Source organism: Hemibagrus wyckioides, linkage group LG28 (assembly GCF_019097595.1).
Source record: "Hemibagrus wyckioides isolate EC202008001 linkage group LG28, SWU_Hwy_1.0, whole genome shotgun sequence".
In the NCBI taxonomy this organism is placed as follows: domain Eukaryota; kingdom Metazoa; phylum Chordata; class Actinopteri; order Siluriformes; family Bagridae; genus Hemibagrus; species Hemibagrus wyckioides.
The window spans coordinates 13,133,581-13,149,830 of record NC_080737.1 but is presented as its reverse complement, the minus strand read 5'-3'; the positions used below and the strand labels follow the sequence as shown (position 1 = coordinate 13,149,830).

Sequence of the window (16,250 nt, the reverse complement as noted above, 5' to 3'; positions counted from 1 at the left end):
TGCTCTCATGAGGATCAAGGAATTGACCCTGAATCTTTGAGAAAAGGTTTATAAGATCAGCAAAGCTTTGAACCTTCCTAGGGTCACTGTGATATCTACTCAAACACAGTTGGCACAATGCAGACACTACAAGATCAGTTCCAAGTTGATCACATGGGCAAGAAAAGCAATTGATAGAGAAGTGTCCAAGAGGCCAGCTATAAATATAAATATATATATATATATATGGAACATCATTCCAGGTGAGGTGGTGGCAGAGTTAAACACTGTTGTTGTATTTCAGCAGGACGAACTGGAAATTTTTGTTACTTTCAGGGCCAAAATGGATGAAACCAAACACATGTAAATTCCTAAGGAGAAAATGCTCTAATCAACAATGAAATATGTGACTAGGATACAAATTCCGCAAAGGGCTAAAATCACGCCTTGCCTTCAGGAATGACGGCATCAGGATTCAACTGGAATGCTGTAGCATGACCTCATACTTATTTTCATTCTAATTCTGGAGAGTTAGAATAAGTTTGCTACGAGGAATTGGAGGACATATGACAAATTCACAGAAAGCTCATAGAGATGACTAATCTAACGTGGAACATCCGAACAACAAAAAACACCTGTCGGTCCAGTTCCAATATTTTTTGCACCAGCTCCATAATACAGCTACGTGATTTGTTTTCCACTTCCGCAAGTTCATCCACACCACGCCTGGTTACCATCCTTTCACTGGTTTCCTTTAGCTGATAGTTGCCTACAGCAATAATGATAAATAACTTAGAACACTTATCACACCCTGCTGTGTGCCACATTCCATAAAGACCATAAAGAAAACGAAAGACCTACCTCTTTTTTTCAAACATTAGAATTCAATATTAACCTGGTTAATACGTTATTATGCAACATACATGATTAATATTCAGTCACATTTGCAATTCAAAACACTCTTACTTTGCCTGTTGTCATTCCAGTGAGGTTAGTGTTACCATAAACAGAAAGCAAGTTAACCTGGCGACAGATTTCAAAACAGTCACCATGACATCATTAAAATACAGGCCTAGTTATTCCTAGTATACCTGTACTGTATTTACCTGGAAACCTGCTGTTTGGAGATACCGTTCAATGATGATGTCACAGAATTATTTGCTTGATGACGTTATAGAGTTCCTAGTTAACTCTCATGCAGTGCACATTCAGAATAACAGGGGAACCATGACTGTAATCTGCTTATCAAATACTTTGTTTGGCATGAGCAGTAGACACTGAGGGTGGGGAGATGTAGACAAAGTAAAATGGAAGAAGAGATGTGTGTAAGGGGAATAGAAAATTACTCAGCATAGGGAAAAGCCACAAGAAAAGAATGTTGGCAAACAGAAGATAGTTGCTAGCTAAATGAAGAGCAGCAAAACTAACAAGGGCAAACTGGGATTTTTATTGTATTCTACAAACAGAAGATAGTTGCTAGCTAAATGAAGAGCAGCAAAACTAACAAGGGCAAACTGGGATTTTTATTGTATTCTACAAACAGAGCCTGTGATATAGGCCTTGTTAGAATAAAACACACTTGCCAAGCTAGAAAATAAAAGATCAGATTGATATAGCTCCACTGGAGTTCATATAGACGGACATTCAAAGGACATGATGAATGCTGAATTTATGGTGAATTTATGACATTAGACCTAATGTCATATGTGAAAATTTCCTTTACATAGGATCACTGACTACAGAAACTACTTGTTCGGTTTCTTTGCAATTTACCAAAGTTGGAAAGTCCCCTTTTGTCCTTAATATTAATTAAATATTTGTTTATGATATGATGTATTATGAGAGGAATTATTTCTCTATTTCTTATCTAATCTTATGGTACCTTACATGTACACACAATGTGTTCATGTCATTACCAACAATATAATCCAGTTACCATTAGAGCACATTTATTTAATAGGGGTCAAGAACCAATCCCTACTGTTTTTGTTTACATTCTCCTTCCTCATATTATTCTATGTAGGTAGTCTATGACTCCTAGAACAAAATGGTCATACAAAATAATGCCACATTACCTGGACAAAGCAGCAGTTTTGGGCTCCTGCCCTCAATTGAGGCATTTTCAAGTTACATTTTTCCCCATATTGTTATAACAATAATCCCTGATTTATGCCAATTTCAATGGACTCCATGATGCTATTTTTAATGTATTAAATTGCCACAATTTTACTTTGAGCTTCACCAAGTTTATTTACAGATGATTTTGAGACTGAGCTTATTAGAAGGTTTTTTTTTTTGCTATTCAAAAGCATTCATCTGTATCATACAAGTAAATCTGATAGTAAAGCCACCAAACAGAAATTGAGCCCTTTACAATGACAATGGCTTTATACACTGATCTGAAAGCCAAGAATGCTTATTGTGATCACACTCCCAAAGATCCACCGAAGACTTTCACATAATTTGAGCACTAAGGGCATTAAAACACGAAAACCCATGTAAAGTAAAGAAATAATCTTTGTTGTAATAATCCTATTAAGATTTCAATCGGTAAAATAATTTTTGTTTATTTTGTTTATTAATGTTCCACTGAAGAACATTTTTTTAAAAATGGCTGCTATCCCAACAGGGATGTAGACTTATGGTATTCTTAGTCTGTGACATAATGAACCAGTGTCACTGTATTCATTCATAGAGGCTTCAAAGCACTTTTACGTGTCTCTACGGATAAGGGCATCTGATCTCAAATCAGAATGTTATAATTTGTCATCTGATTTCCTGGAGCCAGTGGCTTTAAAGACATTTCTTTGTACATTTGCAACAAAATACAGCAGACATTGAAATAACAACAATAAACATGACGTCATATGTCTGAAATGCTAGCTTACATGTCCTAAGGGAGGACAAATTGGTCGTGTTATTTGACCCCATGTTGGGGTGATGCAATGCTTGAACCCAATATTCAATATTCAATATTTATACTGCATAGTGTTCAATATTTATACTGCATTTTGAATATTTATATTTTATTCTATGTAAATGTGAGAGATTCATTACATACATCTTGACTGGAAGTGACTATTAGAGCACTTGCCTAAATTCTTCTTGTACCAGCCTGCGTTGAATCAGTAATGTGGAAACAGCTAAAATAGCTCAGTTACCTGCCAAAATGGAGGTCAGCCCACTTGTATTACACACATGCACAGTCATGTTTTGTACTGTATAATGCAATACAGATAGGGACCTAAACTCCAGACAATATGGAGGAATACTGATTTCTGTTTCTTAAAGAAGTTTACTATAAAGTCAAAACAACTTTAGTTTGATTTTATTAAATATGACAAAACATGAGAATGCTTTGCTTTGAAATAAAAATTAATAACTATGCAGTGAGTAAGCAGGAATAAAGGAGTAATGTTATATAATCACTTCAATGGGATTTTGGGATGTGGCTGTGGGGATTTACACATTCAGTCACAAAAGCATTCGTCATGCCAAGGAACTGATTTCTGGCAGGGAGGCTCAATGCACAGGCAACATTCCAGATATTTTTTTGTACTTTTGATGTAGTCATTTACTCCTCTCTCTTAGCTGAGCTATTCAACAGTATTGTTACATGTTACTGAAATGTAACATACAACCCTCAAAACATTTAAAATGCAATTGACTTCAGTAAAAAACTGAATGAAAATGAAGAATTTAAGGACTTGGTATATGGGTAGTGTTGCTGACACACCAGCTGTGTCCAAGGTTTCGACCCTATGCTCTGTCTCTGTCGAATTTATCTGCATTCTCTGTTTATCATTGTTATCCTTCCATGTTCCTGAACTATCGCAATAAACAATAAAATGCTCCATGATGAACATCCAGGGTGTTCCCCTCTAGCGTCAACCACAGCTCTTTCTTACTAGAGTACAATGGAGAGTGAGGGAGGACCCTTTGCGGCATCCTTGATTACAGTGGGACGTGCAAAAATATGTTTCAGCAATAAACATGTTACTTAACATAATTAACATTAAGTTGAGGTGAAATATTACTTAATTGAGGAAAGGCCTAAGTACACTATAACACAAAGATATGTTCATCCAGAATAGGAAATATAAATCACCAAGAAATCTCTCTGTTATAAACCATTCCTGATTCCAGTTCAAACTTTTGCTTCCGCCTTGTTCTTTCAAATGTTCAGGAAACACAATGCTTTTTTCTTATCTTTCATTATTCACCATGTGTAAGTTTATATTACTTGGCAAGCATTAGACCATACTTTTCCCACACTACTAATAAACCCAAATTTGCTCAGATTCCTCAAGTTCATTCATTCACCTGTAAAATATATCTCTGTTCTTGTAAATGAAAATTACAGATTGATAAAAAGCTTTACATATCACCGAGAAAGCACTGCACACAGGGGTATGCGTTACTATTTTAAAAGCTTCTCTTTTAGTAATAATATTAATTGATATTATTTAAGTAAAAAAAGATCCAGGGTGACCTGAAATTACAGCATCACTGGTGACTAACACTTTTGTTTTTTTACAGAGGTGATCATTATGGAATAAGTGTGGGAGGCATGCTCTAACAGTGACATCATCAAACTTTGTCTCTTAACTGCTGCAGGACACAGACAAAGACAAAACATTAAGGGCTTGGTGTGTTTCCTGTATATGAAAAAAAAGCCTAGGGAGAGCAATGAGTAATCAATGATGACTTCATAGTCAATATCTGTTTTTGACTGAGAGACTCACCTTGGGGTGAAAGTCTGGTAAATGTAAATGGTTGGTCTAATGTGATTTTAACTTTTACCAAAAGAGAGACAAGGTGCTTTTGTTTTATTTGGATTGTTTTATTCTATGTTGCTTTATTGTAAACTTGCGATTTGCACTTCTTAATCATTACTCTGTTCAAGCAGATGTTCCACGGATGATCAGCCACAGATCAAAAATCTTTTGATTGATTCGGTAATCTATCTATCTATCTATCTATCTATCTATCTATCTATCTATCTATCTATCTATCTATCTATCTATCTATCTATCTATCTATCTATCTATCTATCGGTTGCATAAAAATAAAGCAAGTTCTACATATAAATGATGCAAAAATGTTCCTCATGCAACTTGCACCTGTCAATATAAAGATGTTTCCATTGCTTAGGAAGTAACAACCATAGTGTAGATGATGGACCAATTTAAGGGGAGCATTATTAAACAATGATTGAGTAGAAAACGGTAAAGAGCCATAACAGAGACCATAAATATCGCTGTCGTTACAACGGGTTCAGTAATACGCAGTCGGAAAGTACACAGGAGCCACAAGTAATCATTTCTGGACAGGTGCATCATGCAAGATGTTATTTGTTTATGTGCTCTTGGAATAATGATAAGGAAGGTAAGAAAAAAAACCCAGCAGTCACTCCGGACGAAATGAAAGCAGCAGGAACATACTACAATGTAAGAACAATACTACAATGTAAAACTTCTCTGTTATAAAAGAAGCACATGTCAGTGCATTTAGTCAACGCTTTTCCAACAATCTTCTCTGGTCAGATGAAACACAAATAGAAATCTTTAGCAATAAGTCACCTTGTCATGAATGGAAAAAGATTCTGGGGACAACATATCCACAGCGAAGTGTTGAGGTAGGAACATGCTATGGGGTTGTTTATCTGCAACAGGTAAATGACATTGCTTGGAAATGATGCTGAATAACATTTCTCTATATAAAGCCTAGAGTGCATATAAGCGCAAAAACAAGCAATGAGTTGTGCAGGTGAGTCAGAGGAAATGCTTTGAAAGGAGAGGTCGGAGGAACAAACCCTGTTCAAAGGTCTTATTCAAATAGCATACCAAAGAGCTGATACAAATGCTAGAGTAAGTCAATTATCCACACCAGTGAACAGAAAAGCATCTCAGAATGCAGAAAACATTGAACCTTGAGCCACATGGGCTAAAACAGCCCGCCAGGTTCCACTCCTGTCAGCCAAGAACAAGAATCTGGGGCTACAGTAAACAAATTTTACCAAAACTGGACAGGCTTTTAAAAATGCCGCCCAGTCTGCTGATTTGTTTTATTGCTGCTGCTCCAAGCAGAAAGTAGACCCAGCACTTCCTTAATCAACAGTTCACTACACTACTGTTGAAAAGTTTGGGATCACTTAGAAATTTCTGTGTTTTCCAAAGAAAAAGCCATTTTTATCCATTTCAAAATGCACAGAGGCCCATTATGAGCAACCATCAGTGCTTTGTTTCAGTCTCATGCTAATCCAAGTGATCCAATTAGTTCAATGCTAACTGAATATTAGAAAACACTTTTGCATTGTGCTAGCACATCTGAAAACTGTTGTACTGATTAAAGGAGCAATAAAATGGGCTTTCTTCATGTTAGTTTAGTATTTGGAGCATCAGGAGTTGTGGGTTTGTTTACTGGCACAGAATGGCCAGAAAGAAAACTGGTCATTAACTAAGAACTTATTTTACCATGTCGTAAACTACTCTCTTCCTAGAACAGTGGAAACTGGTTCTAACAAGAATAGAAAAAGGACTGGGTGCACAACTAAACAAGGAAAAATTTCAAGTGATCCCTAAATTTTAAACAGTAGTGTATGTGAAATGAATGTTGCTGATGCTTTTATAGCCACAATTTACTGATCGTAATATGGTGATGGTGTAGCCATCTCAAAATTAATTCACTAATTGGTATTATTAATTATTGTATACTGTAAAAAAAATATTGTATATTAAAATATCTAATAATAAATATAAAAATTTGGATGGAGAGCTTGAATTGTTTTGCTTCATCTAGTTGAAGGCCTACACATTTTTCTTTCATTCTGATTACCTTCAAATTTAACTGTGGATGCATGCTGATACAGAGTACTTAAAACATGAGAATATGTCACCACAAAACACACATAGTACATAGCAGTTGAGGAGGTTGAGATGTTCCCTCAAGTTCTCAGTTGTATAAATAGCAATTCAATCTTATCTTATCTTGTCTTAAATAAGATAAATAAAAGTCACTCTGGATAAGGATGACTCCCAAATACTGTAAATGTAAATGATTCCAAATACAGCACTGTAGGGATGTGGGAGTACAGGAGATTCACAGCATAAAGCTTCAGCTGAAAGATTCACAGTGATTGTGTTATGAATCATATGAAAATGGACCAGAAGCTCAAAGGGATGTTTTCCACAGCTTGTGGAATCCATGGCATGAAGAATTAAGACTGTTCAAAAGATTAAAAAAGACTACATCCTACCCAGTATTAGTATAGTGTTCCTAATTATGCTGACCCCCCCCCCAAAAAAATAAATAAATAAATAAATAAATAAATAAATATTAAGTAGAAATGTTTATACTTGAAATGTACTACAGATGTTTATACTTTTTTTCCAAGAGAGTTGAGGGTTAAGCACATGCCAAAAGGGACTTTCTATGCATAAGTTTTCCAGTGAAGTTAAGAACTGAAAATGCTATTAATCAAACAGTGTTCAGAGTTTTGGAAGTGTGTCTTCTGTCTCAGGTTCCTCTCAATATTTATATCCCTTGTCTCAGTCATTACTCTGGCTTATACTTAGAGCCCTTAGACTAAGATTTTTTTTTTTTTTATCTGTAAATAAAATTCAATTCAGCTGAATTGGATTGCTACTGCTGTAAGAAATTAATTATAGAACATTCCTTACACCTCCATCTTAACTTGTTGTCATTATACCTGGTGGATAAGATTTTTTTTCATATCCTGTTATTGAAATTCATGCCATGAATAAGATAAGATAAGATAAGATAAGATAAGATAAGATAAGATAAGATAAGATAAGATAAGATAAGATAAGATAAGATAAGATTGTTCCTTACTACACAATCTTAATATGTTGTCATAATGCCTAGTGGATAAACTTGGAAAAGATTTTTTATAAAGAAGATAGGAGAAGATAAAATAAGTTAAAATAAGATAAGATAAGATAAGATAAGATAAGATAAGATAAGATAAGATAAGAACGTTCCTTACTCCACCATCTTAATATGTTGTCATTATACCTAGTGGATAAACTTGGAGAAGATTTTTTTCATATCCTGTTATTGAAATTTGTGCCACAAATAAGACAAGACAAGACAAGACAAGACAAGATAAGATAAGATAAGATAAGATAAGATAAGATAAGATAAGATAAGAACGTTCCTTACTCCACCATCTTAATATGTTGTCATTATACCTAGTGGATAAACTTAAATAAGATAAGACTTATTTTATAAGATAAGATAACTTTATTTAATCCCGAAGGATTAATAATACACACAAATCACATTTTAAAAACTTTTTTCTCTCTTTAACACAGTGAAAATGTACATTTAATCGACTAAACAGTGTACTCATGTGTCACTGAATTCCCGCGCAATGAAATCCGTGTCGGTTTTCATTCATTTGCATACCACGCCCTTTTTCCTCACTTGACTCGAGAAGAGCGGTTCCTCAGACTGGCTTCCAAATTCTTGCGTCATGATCTTTCCCCTGATTATCAGGTCCTCTGAGGGGCAGGGCGCGTTCACGTTTTGGGGCGGTCCATCTGACAAGCGCGTGAATAAAATCAGGACCATGGAAATGAGCAGGACACAGAATAGCAACATAAAGGAGAAGTGTAAAGCCCAAACGCTAGGATTGCGACTTGGCCGCGAAACAAGGGGAAATACTGCATGCGACTATGCAGCACTGTCGAGCCACGAGGCGACACGAGCCAGGATTGCGCCGCGCTACCGGATTCCTGATCCTGATGCTCTGGCTCCAAGCATCACTACGCGTCACTCAGGTAATGTACCAGACTGCACTCTAGAGTACAGAAGAGACCCAGATGTGGTTACAGATGTTGTAGATGCGCAAATAACACATACAACCGCATACAGCATTCCGAGAGAAATAAATAACTTCTGAATGCGAATTATTTTTCTCATGTTTACACGAGAAAAATAAAAAAAAAATCATCAAATACTGTAGGGATAGCCTCGACATCTCTAGGTGGTATGTTTTTAGTATGGTTATTTGAAAGTAGTAGGCTACCTTTAAAAAGAATCAAAGTAAAATACTTTAAACTACTTTAATATATCATCACTGGACGCTATCCTACTAAATACAAGTACAGGATGTCAGAATAGAATACTGACTTCATAATACTATTCATTCATACTTTCTGACCAAAAGCTCACGTAGGACCTTGTAAATTAATATAAAACCTACCCCGTTTTGTAGGTTGAGTAATGTTGAGTATTGGAACCTTTGCTTGAATATTCTCTACATGTTAAAGTTTCTCACAATCTCCTTCTTCTTCTAGGCATCAGTTATTCATCAGCAACCCAATGGTAAGTTTTTATATTCTACTATTCAGAAGTTCTTTCTTTTCCGTCGAATTGAAATACAATTTAAACTGTTATGGTGTGTATATTTTGGGTGTTGACTCTCTGTTGTTATGCAGATATCCAGGCAGGTGACCAGCAAAGTGTCCAGCCATCTAAGAATGTTAGACGTGCTTGGGAGATAGCGCATCTACTGAGTAAGCAACTCAATCCTCAGTTACTCAAACTCAATCAAGTCACTCTAGTTCAAGTTCAAGAAAACACTTTATTCTTTCTAAATTGTTTATGCCTTTACTTGAAAATCTGTTTATGTGAATTGAAGCCAATCTGAGCACTAAACCTAATTCTTCCTTCTTCTCTTAAAGCTGCAATAGGAAACAATGGGAAAGTGGCTCCTTTACAGAAGGATGGCATTTACATTTGGCGGCTGTACCACACAAGAGGCAACTTCAAACTGGAGGACAACAGCACAACCCTTGTTGTGCCTAAGAATGGCCTGTATTTAGTGAATCTGAAAATGTACTACTATATACCGAATGATCCTATGTGTAACCAAACGTTGTTTCTGAAAACCAAAATTGAGCAATACAGTTCTGCTTACCCTGTGTGGATAGAAGTCATGAAGGGTGGAGACACGATGCAATGTGTGCAAGACTGGCATCAGTCTGTTACTTTAAGTCAAGTGGTTAGGTTTGAAAAAGGAACAATGCTAAGAGTTGTCATAAATGAGAAGAATCATCATTTTATAGTCGGGGATGCCAGCACTTACCTCAGTGTCACTCGTCTGTAGTATGGTTCCTACTTTAAATCAAAACTCACATTTTGGTGTTAATATTATTTTCTATTATTGCATTTATGTGCAAATCACGAAGCAAAAAAGGGACCATTGCTTTTTAAATATATAATATTTGTTTGCATTTTGCTTGTTTTAGTAGAGGTTTTTTTTTTAAACTACAAAGTAGAAATTCTTGTAAAACATGTTTCCTTAAGGAATTTATATGCTGAATATCATATATTGAATAAAAAATAAGGCCTTTGTGTTATTTGTCTTTTTTGATGAATAATGGCCCAGAATTTGAATGGTTCTCATTGCCAGTTGGCGATGGACGTGTTTTATATTAAAACGTCTTTTTGGGCTGATGTTTGATTGTGATAAATTGACAGTTAAATAAAAGTCTCTAAATAAACTCTTTATTTTCTTCATTTTCTTTTGAAAACCAGATAAAGATACTAAAATGTAATATGGAATTTAAAAGATGTTTTTAGGAGAATAGGAGATACTGTGCAAGAGTCTTTGTAGCTCTGCAGTGTGCAATTCAACGATTATACTGATGATTTTCTCTAATAGAAATAGCAATAAATAATCCATGATAGTATGCATACATTCTTGTTAATCTCTCTTCTACACACACACTTTCTTTACAAAAGGATGATGGATGATTGTCCAATAACATCCTATTTCTCTTAGTGTATTCAATTTATTTATCTTCTCTCTCCATCTCCCAGTTTTTCTAATCATCGTCACTTCTAGACTTTCAGTGAGTCTGCCCACTATAACCTTAGCTTCCTGTTCCAGGATTTAAACTTGATATGGTCATTTCCTTTTTTGGCCCATCTGCTTTAAGGTCTTTAAGGCTTTTTTTGCTCACCATAGTTAAAGAAGGTGGTCTTATCTGTTACTTGAGGTCAAGTCTGGACATTGCCCTCTGACCTCTCTTATAATGATGAAATTTCCTCCTGTAGAATTACTGCTCACAGGATGTTTTCATCCCAGGAGCAGTACAATTGTAACATAAGATCCATCCATCCATCCATCCATTTTCTATACCTGCTTTATTCCTAATTAGGGTCACGGGGATCTGCTGGAGTCTATCCCAGCACACATTGGGCGAAAGACAGGGGTACACCCTGGACAGGTCGCCAGTCCATCACAGGGCCACACATATAGACAGACAACCACACACATTCACACACACTCCTATGGGCAATTTAGAATGACCAATCAACCTAATGTACATGTTTTTGTACTATGGGAGGAAACCAGAGTGTAACATAAGATAATATTTCTAATTGAATCTTATTAAAAAGACTTCTTGATATTAGTGTTTTATGATATTAAATTAAAGTTTTCATTGCCTGTGTTCATTCATTCATTCATTCATTCATTGTCTATACCCGCTTATTCCTAGGACTCCTAGGGTCACGGGGGTCTGCTGGAGCCTATCCCAGCGCACATAGGGCGAAAGGCAGGGGTACACCCTGGACAGGTCGCCAGTCCGTCGCAGGGCCACACATAGACAAGCCTGTGTTATTTACCTTAGAATTTTTGTATACAAGCAGATGTGTTTAGCAATTCACAGAGAAACTTGTAGACATGCTTTTCCCTACCACAAATAAGTGAAAAATCAAGATATAATAGATAAAAATGAGTTAAAAGCATGATAGTATGGATATATGTACAGGATACAGCCAAACTTGTATAGATCTTCAAGAAGATCTTCTGGTGAGCCTATGAATACTGTAACCTCTGAGTAATTCTTGCTTTACAGAAGTGGACCACAATGTAATGCTGCTGTTGTAGCTCATCCGTTTTGCTGTGGCTTGTTTGTTATTATCGGATGCACTAAGTGGTAATTTTAGCAACCATCGTTTTCCCGTCACTTTAGTCTGACTACTCTCCTTTGACCTCCGCCTACAGAACTGCCGCTCACAGGATGTTTTTGTTTTCCACACCAATCCCTGTAATCTGTTTCAAAATCCCAGGAGGTCAGGAGTTTCTAAAATATTCATACCAGATCACATTTTCTCCCATGTTTGCTCTTGACTGGTATCCTTTTATTTTATACTTTGTCCTGCACTGAATAATTTCATGAATGAGCAGAGGTGCAGGTGTTATTAATTAGAGGTCAGTAAGTAAACATACATACATACATACACTCACTGAACACTTTTATTAGGAACATTATACCACACCGAGGGTTAGGGTTAGAAATTCAGAAATTATGCTGATTTACAAGTTGCTCAATAGCTCCATGTTACACAACTCCGTTTGACTATATACAGTTGTAGAAAGGATGTTATATATAATAACACTCTCCAGATCTATAATCACACTCTCCGGTCTCCCAGATGAGGATGGATTTCATTTTAAGTCTGGTTCCTGTCGAGATTTCTTCCTCATATTGTATCAGAGAGTTTTACCTTGTTCAGGAATGCATAACATTCATGTTCAGGTTTTTGTGTGTTTCCTTGGATGTCTTTATAAATAACTGTGACACCTTCTCTGCCAGTTAGACAAAGGTAATGTATATAACTGTATCCAAATGGACAAGCTTCATTTAATGCTACAAACTCACAGTAAATCCAAATTTCTGTTAAACACAGTACAGTGAACTTCTAATATTTAACAGACCTAGCTTCAGATCTAAACGCACGACCTTTGTGAATTGCATGTTAATTTGGTAACTAAGTACTTAAAAACTTTAGTAACCAAAGTTTCTAAGTATTTCTACATTTTCTACATTTCTACTTTGCCTTGTTACTTTTACGTAAAACTTTTACACGTTAATTACATAGTTCTTGCTGTACAAAGACAAGAGCAATGCTGATGATGTTGTTATTGTGGTCCCTCGGCTGCTCCGTGCTGGGAGTCGCAACAGCAGATCATCCGATCCATGTATTTTGATTTGACACAGGTTTTATGCCCCCATTTCATCCGAGACAAGAGCAATATTAAGTTACAAATAGTGAATAAAAAATGAATCATTTCTGTGATTTCATGGAACATATGGTAGTGGAAAAATGCAAATACTATTGTGCAACAAATTGTTTTCCATTCTTACAAATCTAATTATAGTTCCTTGCCATTCACACTAAAATTACAACACAAATAAATTTAAGGAAGATGACATGGAAAGATATGGTAGCCACAAATGTATCAGCTAGATTAGACATGAAGCACAACCTTCTATCTTGATAATTCATCTGTTTTACATTGTATTTGATTTTAAATTTTACAGGAAGTTCACTCTATTGAAAAGAAGAATTTTAAAAGTAATTTCTTGCAAATTGTCTTAATGTGGATTGATCATTTCATATTAATAACAGAAAACAGTACTTCACTTTTAGTTCCTGCTGTTTTAATTCGATTCTAGATACACATGAGCCCTCAATTTGCAGAAGTCTGCATTTTTTTTTCATCAAAAAAGGAAGTGAAAAGGAAAATAGAGACTGTGAAAAAAAAAGGGAGTAATCTGAGGTTCATACATGTAAGAAAGGCTTTACCTTTGACATATTTAAACACGTGTGTGACTTAAACATTGGGCAAAAAATAGTATGGCTTGCTTTTTTGTACAAATGCCCACAGCCATGTTCCAAAATTAAATGCATACGTTCTCCCACACCACCCCACTGCTGCTTTCCCTCCACTGGCTTCCAGTAGCTGCATGCATCAGATTCAAAATGCTGATGCTTGCCTACAAAGTCAAGAATGGACCAGTACCATCTTATCTCAAAGCTCTTATTACTCCTCGCACTGCACCTTGTTTATGTGCTTCAGGAAGAGGTAGGTCTTCCGTCGTTCTTTGAAGACAGTTAGTGACTCGGCTGACATCTGACATACCGGAAGCCAGAGGAGGGAATGCAGCAGTGGGGTGGTGTGGGAAAACTTAGGCAGGTTGAAAACAAGCCTTGCAGCTGCATTTTGGATCATTTGAAGTGGACGAATTGCATTCAGAGGAAGACCTGCCAGTAAAGAGTTGCAGTAGTCCAATCTCAAAATGACCAGAGACTGAACAAGCACTTGAGTGGCCTATGTGGATAGAAATGGTCGAATCCTCCTGATGTTGTAGAGAAGAAACCGACATAAGCGAGTCACATTAGCAACATGGGAGGAAAAGGACAGTTGATTGTCCATGGTTACCCCAAGGTTGCGAGCAGTGGCTGAAGAGGAGATCATTGAGTTGTTCAGAGATAATGCACAATCCTGGGCTGGGGGTGAATTCAGACCGGTCTGAACCAGACTGGTCCCACTATCTAGTAATTATTGCTTTACAGAAGTGGACCGCAATGTAATGCTGCTGTTATAGCTTATCAGTTTTACGTTTGGCATATTTTTCATGATCGGATGCACTAAGTGGTAATTTTAGTAACCATTGCTTTCCCATCACTTTAAAACTGTCTGACTACCCTCCTTTGACTTCTGACTACAAGGCAGGGTAAGAGGTAGGTACACATCTAGACTCTTCTCTTTACTTGCACCTCGCGGTGGAATAAACTTCTCCTAGATCTCAGTACATCTGAGTCACTGACCGTCTTCAAATGCCGGATGAAGACCTACCTCTTTTTGAAACACTTAAATTAGCACTTATAGTGTCGCAGTTATGATAAGCTAGGTGCCACGCAAAAACCCAGACATGACTTTAACACATTTGAAGTTATTTTTACTAACCTAAATTATGTAGCCACAAATATTAAGTTCACAAAGTTGTTTCCACTAATTATTATTTACAGACCATGCAGGGCCTTTCAAACAATCAGCTAGGAAACTAGAACCTAAGTGGCATCAAACTAAATTGGCAATATTTCAGTTAGCGTCAAAGGAAAGCCTTCTGAGCTACAAAAATTCTCTTAGTACTGCTAGATCAGCGTATCTCTCTACCCTAATCGAAGATAACAAAAACAAGCCTAAAGTTTTATTTAGTACTATAGCAAAACTAACTAGGAGTAAAACCTCTGTAGAAAAGTACACATCTTCTATGTGCAGCAGCAACCATTTCATGAATTTTTTCAATGGAAAAATTGACAATATCAGGCAAAAAATTCATTTTAAACCAAACTCTTCTTCTTCTTTTGGCTGCTCCCTTTAGGGGTCGCCACAGCGAATCATATTTCTCCATCTCAATCTGTCCTCTGCATCTCCCTCTGTCACACCAATCCCCTTCATGTCTTCCCCCACCACATCCATAAACGTCCTCCTTGTCCTTCCTCTTCTCCTTTTTCCCGGTGGTTCCATCCTCAGCATTTTTCTTCCCATATAATCCAGCTCCATCCTCTTCACATGCCCAAACCATTTCAATCTCACCTCTCTTACTTTGTCTTCAAACCATCCCACCTACGCTGTCCCTCTAATACACAAATTTCTAATCATCTCCATCCTTGTCATTCCCAACACAAATCTCAGCATCTTCACCTGTCTTTTTGTCAGCGCCATCTTCTCACCACAGTCTAGTAAATTTTCCCCTTCACTCTTGCAGACACCCTTCTATCACAAAACACTCCTGCCACTCATCTCCACCCAGTCCATCCTGCCTGTACACTTTTCTTCACTTCTCTACCACACACTCCATTACCATGAACAGGTGACCCAAAGTATTTAAACTCATCCACCTTCCTCACCTCTCCTTGCAACTGCACCATTCCACTGCCCTCACACTCATTCACCTGCATGTACTCTGTCTTGTCCCTACTGACTTTTATTTTACTCCTCTCTAGTGCAGACCTCCACCTCTCCAGGCTCATCTCAACCCCTTCTCTACTCTCACTACAGATCACAATGTCATCTGTGAACATCATAGTTCATGGCGGTGATCCACTTTTTCTCTCTGTAGTTACTGCAGGTCCGGACATCTCACTTATTCTTAATAAACGGTACCAGTACATTTCTTCTCCACTCCTCTGGCATCCTTTCACGTTCCAAGATTTGGTTAAACAACTTGGTTGAAAATTTCACTGCCATCTCTCCTAAACATCTCCATGCTTCCAAATTCAAATTAAAATTTTATTGATCACATACATAATCGTACACAGTATGATATGCAGTGAAATGCTTACATGACTGTTTGACCCTTGAAAAGGAAAAAGGAAAAGAAATAAGGACAGAAAAAAAGACAAGGATAAAAAGTAAAATATAAAAATACGAAATATAA

General features: G+C 36.7%; 1 protein-coding gene across 1 annotated transcript; it reads left to right on the top strand.

Moving 5' to 3' along the window:
- The first annotated feature begins 8,163 nt into the window (after nt 1–8,163).
- Nucleotides 8,164–10,362, top strand: LOC131348628 (uncharacterized). The gene is made up of 4 exons (XM_058383753.1): nt 8,164–8,783; nt 9,303–9,330; nt 9,444–9,521; nt 9,690–10,362. The coding sequence occupies exons 1-4, from the start codon at nt 8,679–8,681 to the stop codon at nt 10,112–10,114; spliced, it is 636 nt and encodes a 211-aa protein (XP_058239736.1). The 5' UTR covers nt 8,164–8,678; the 3' UTR covers nt 10,115–10,362.
- The last annotated feature ends 5,888 nt before the right edge of the window (nt 10,363–16,250 follow it).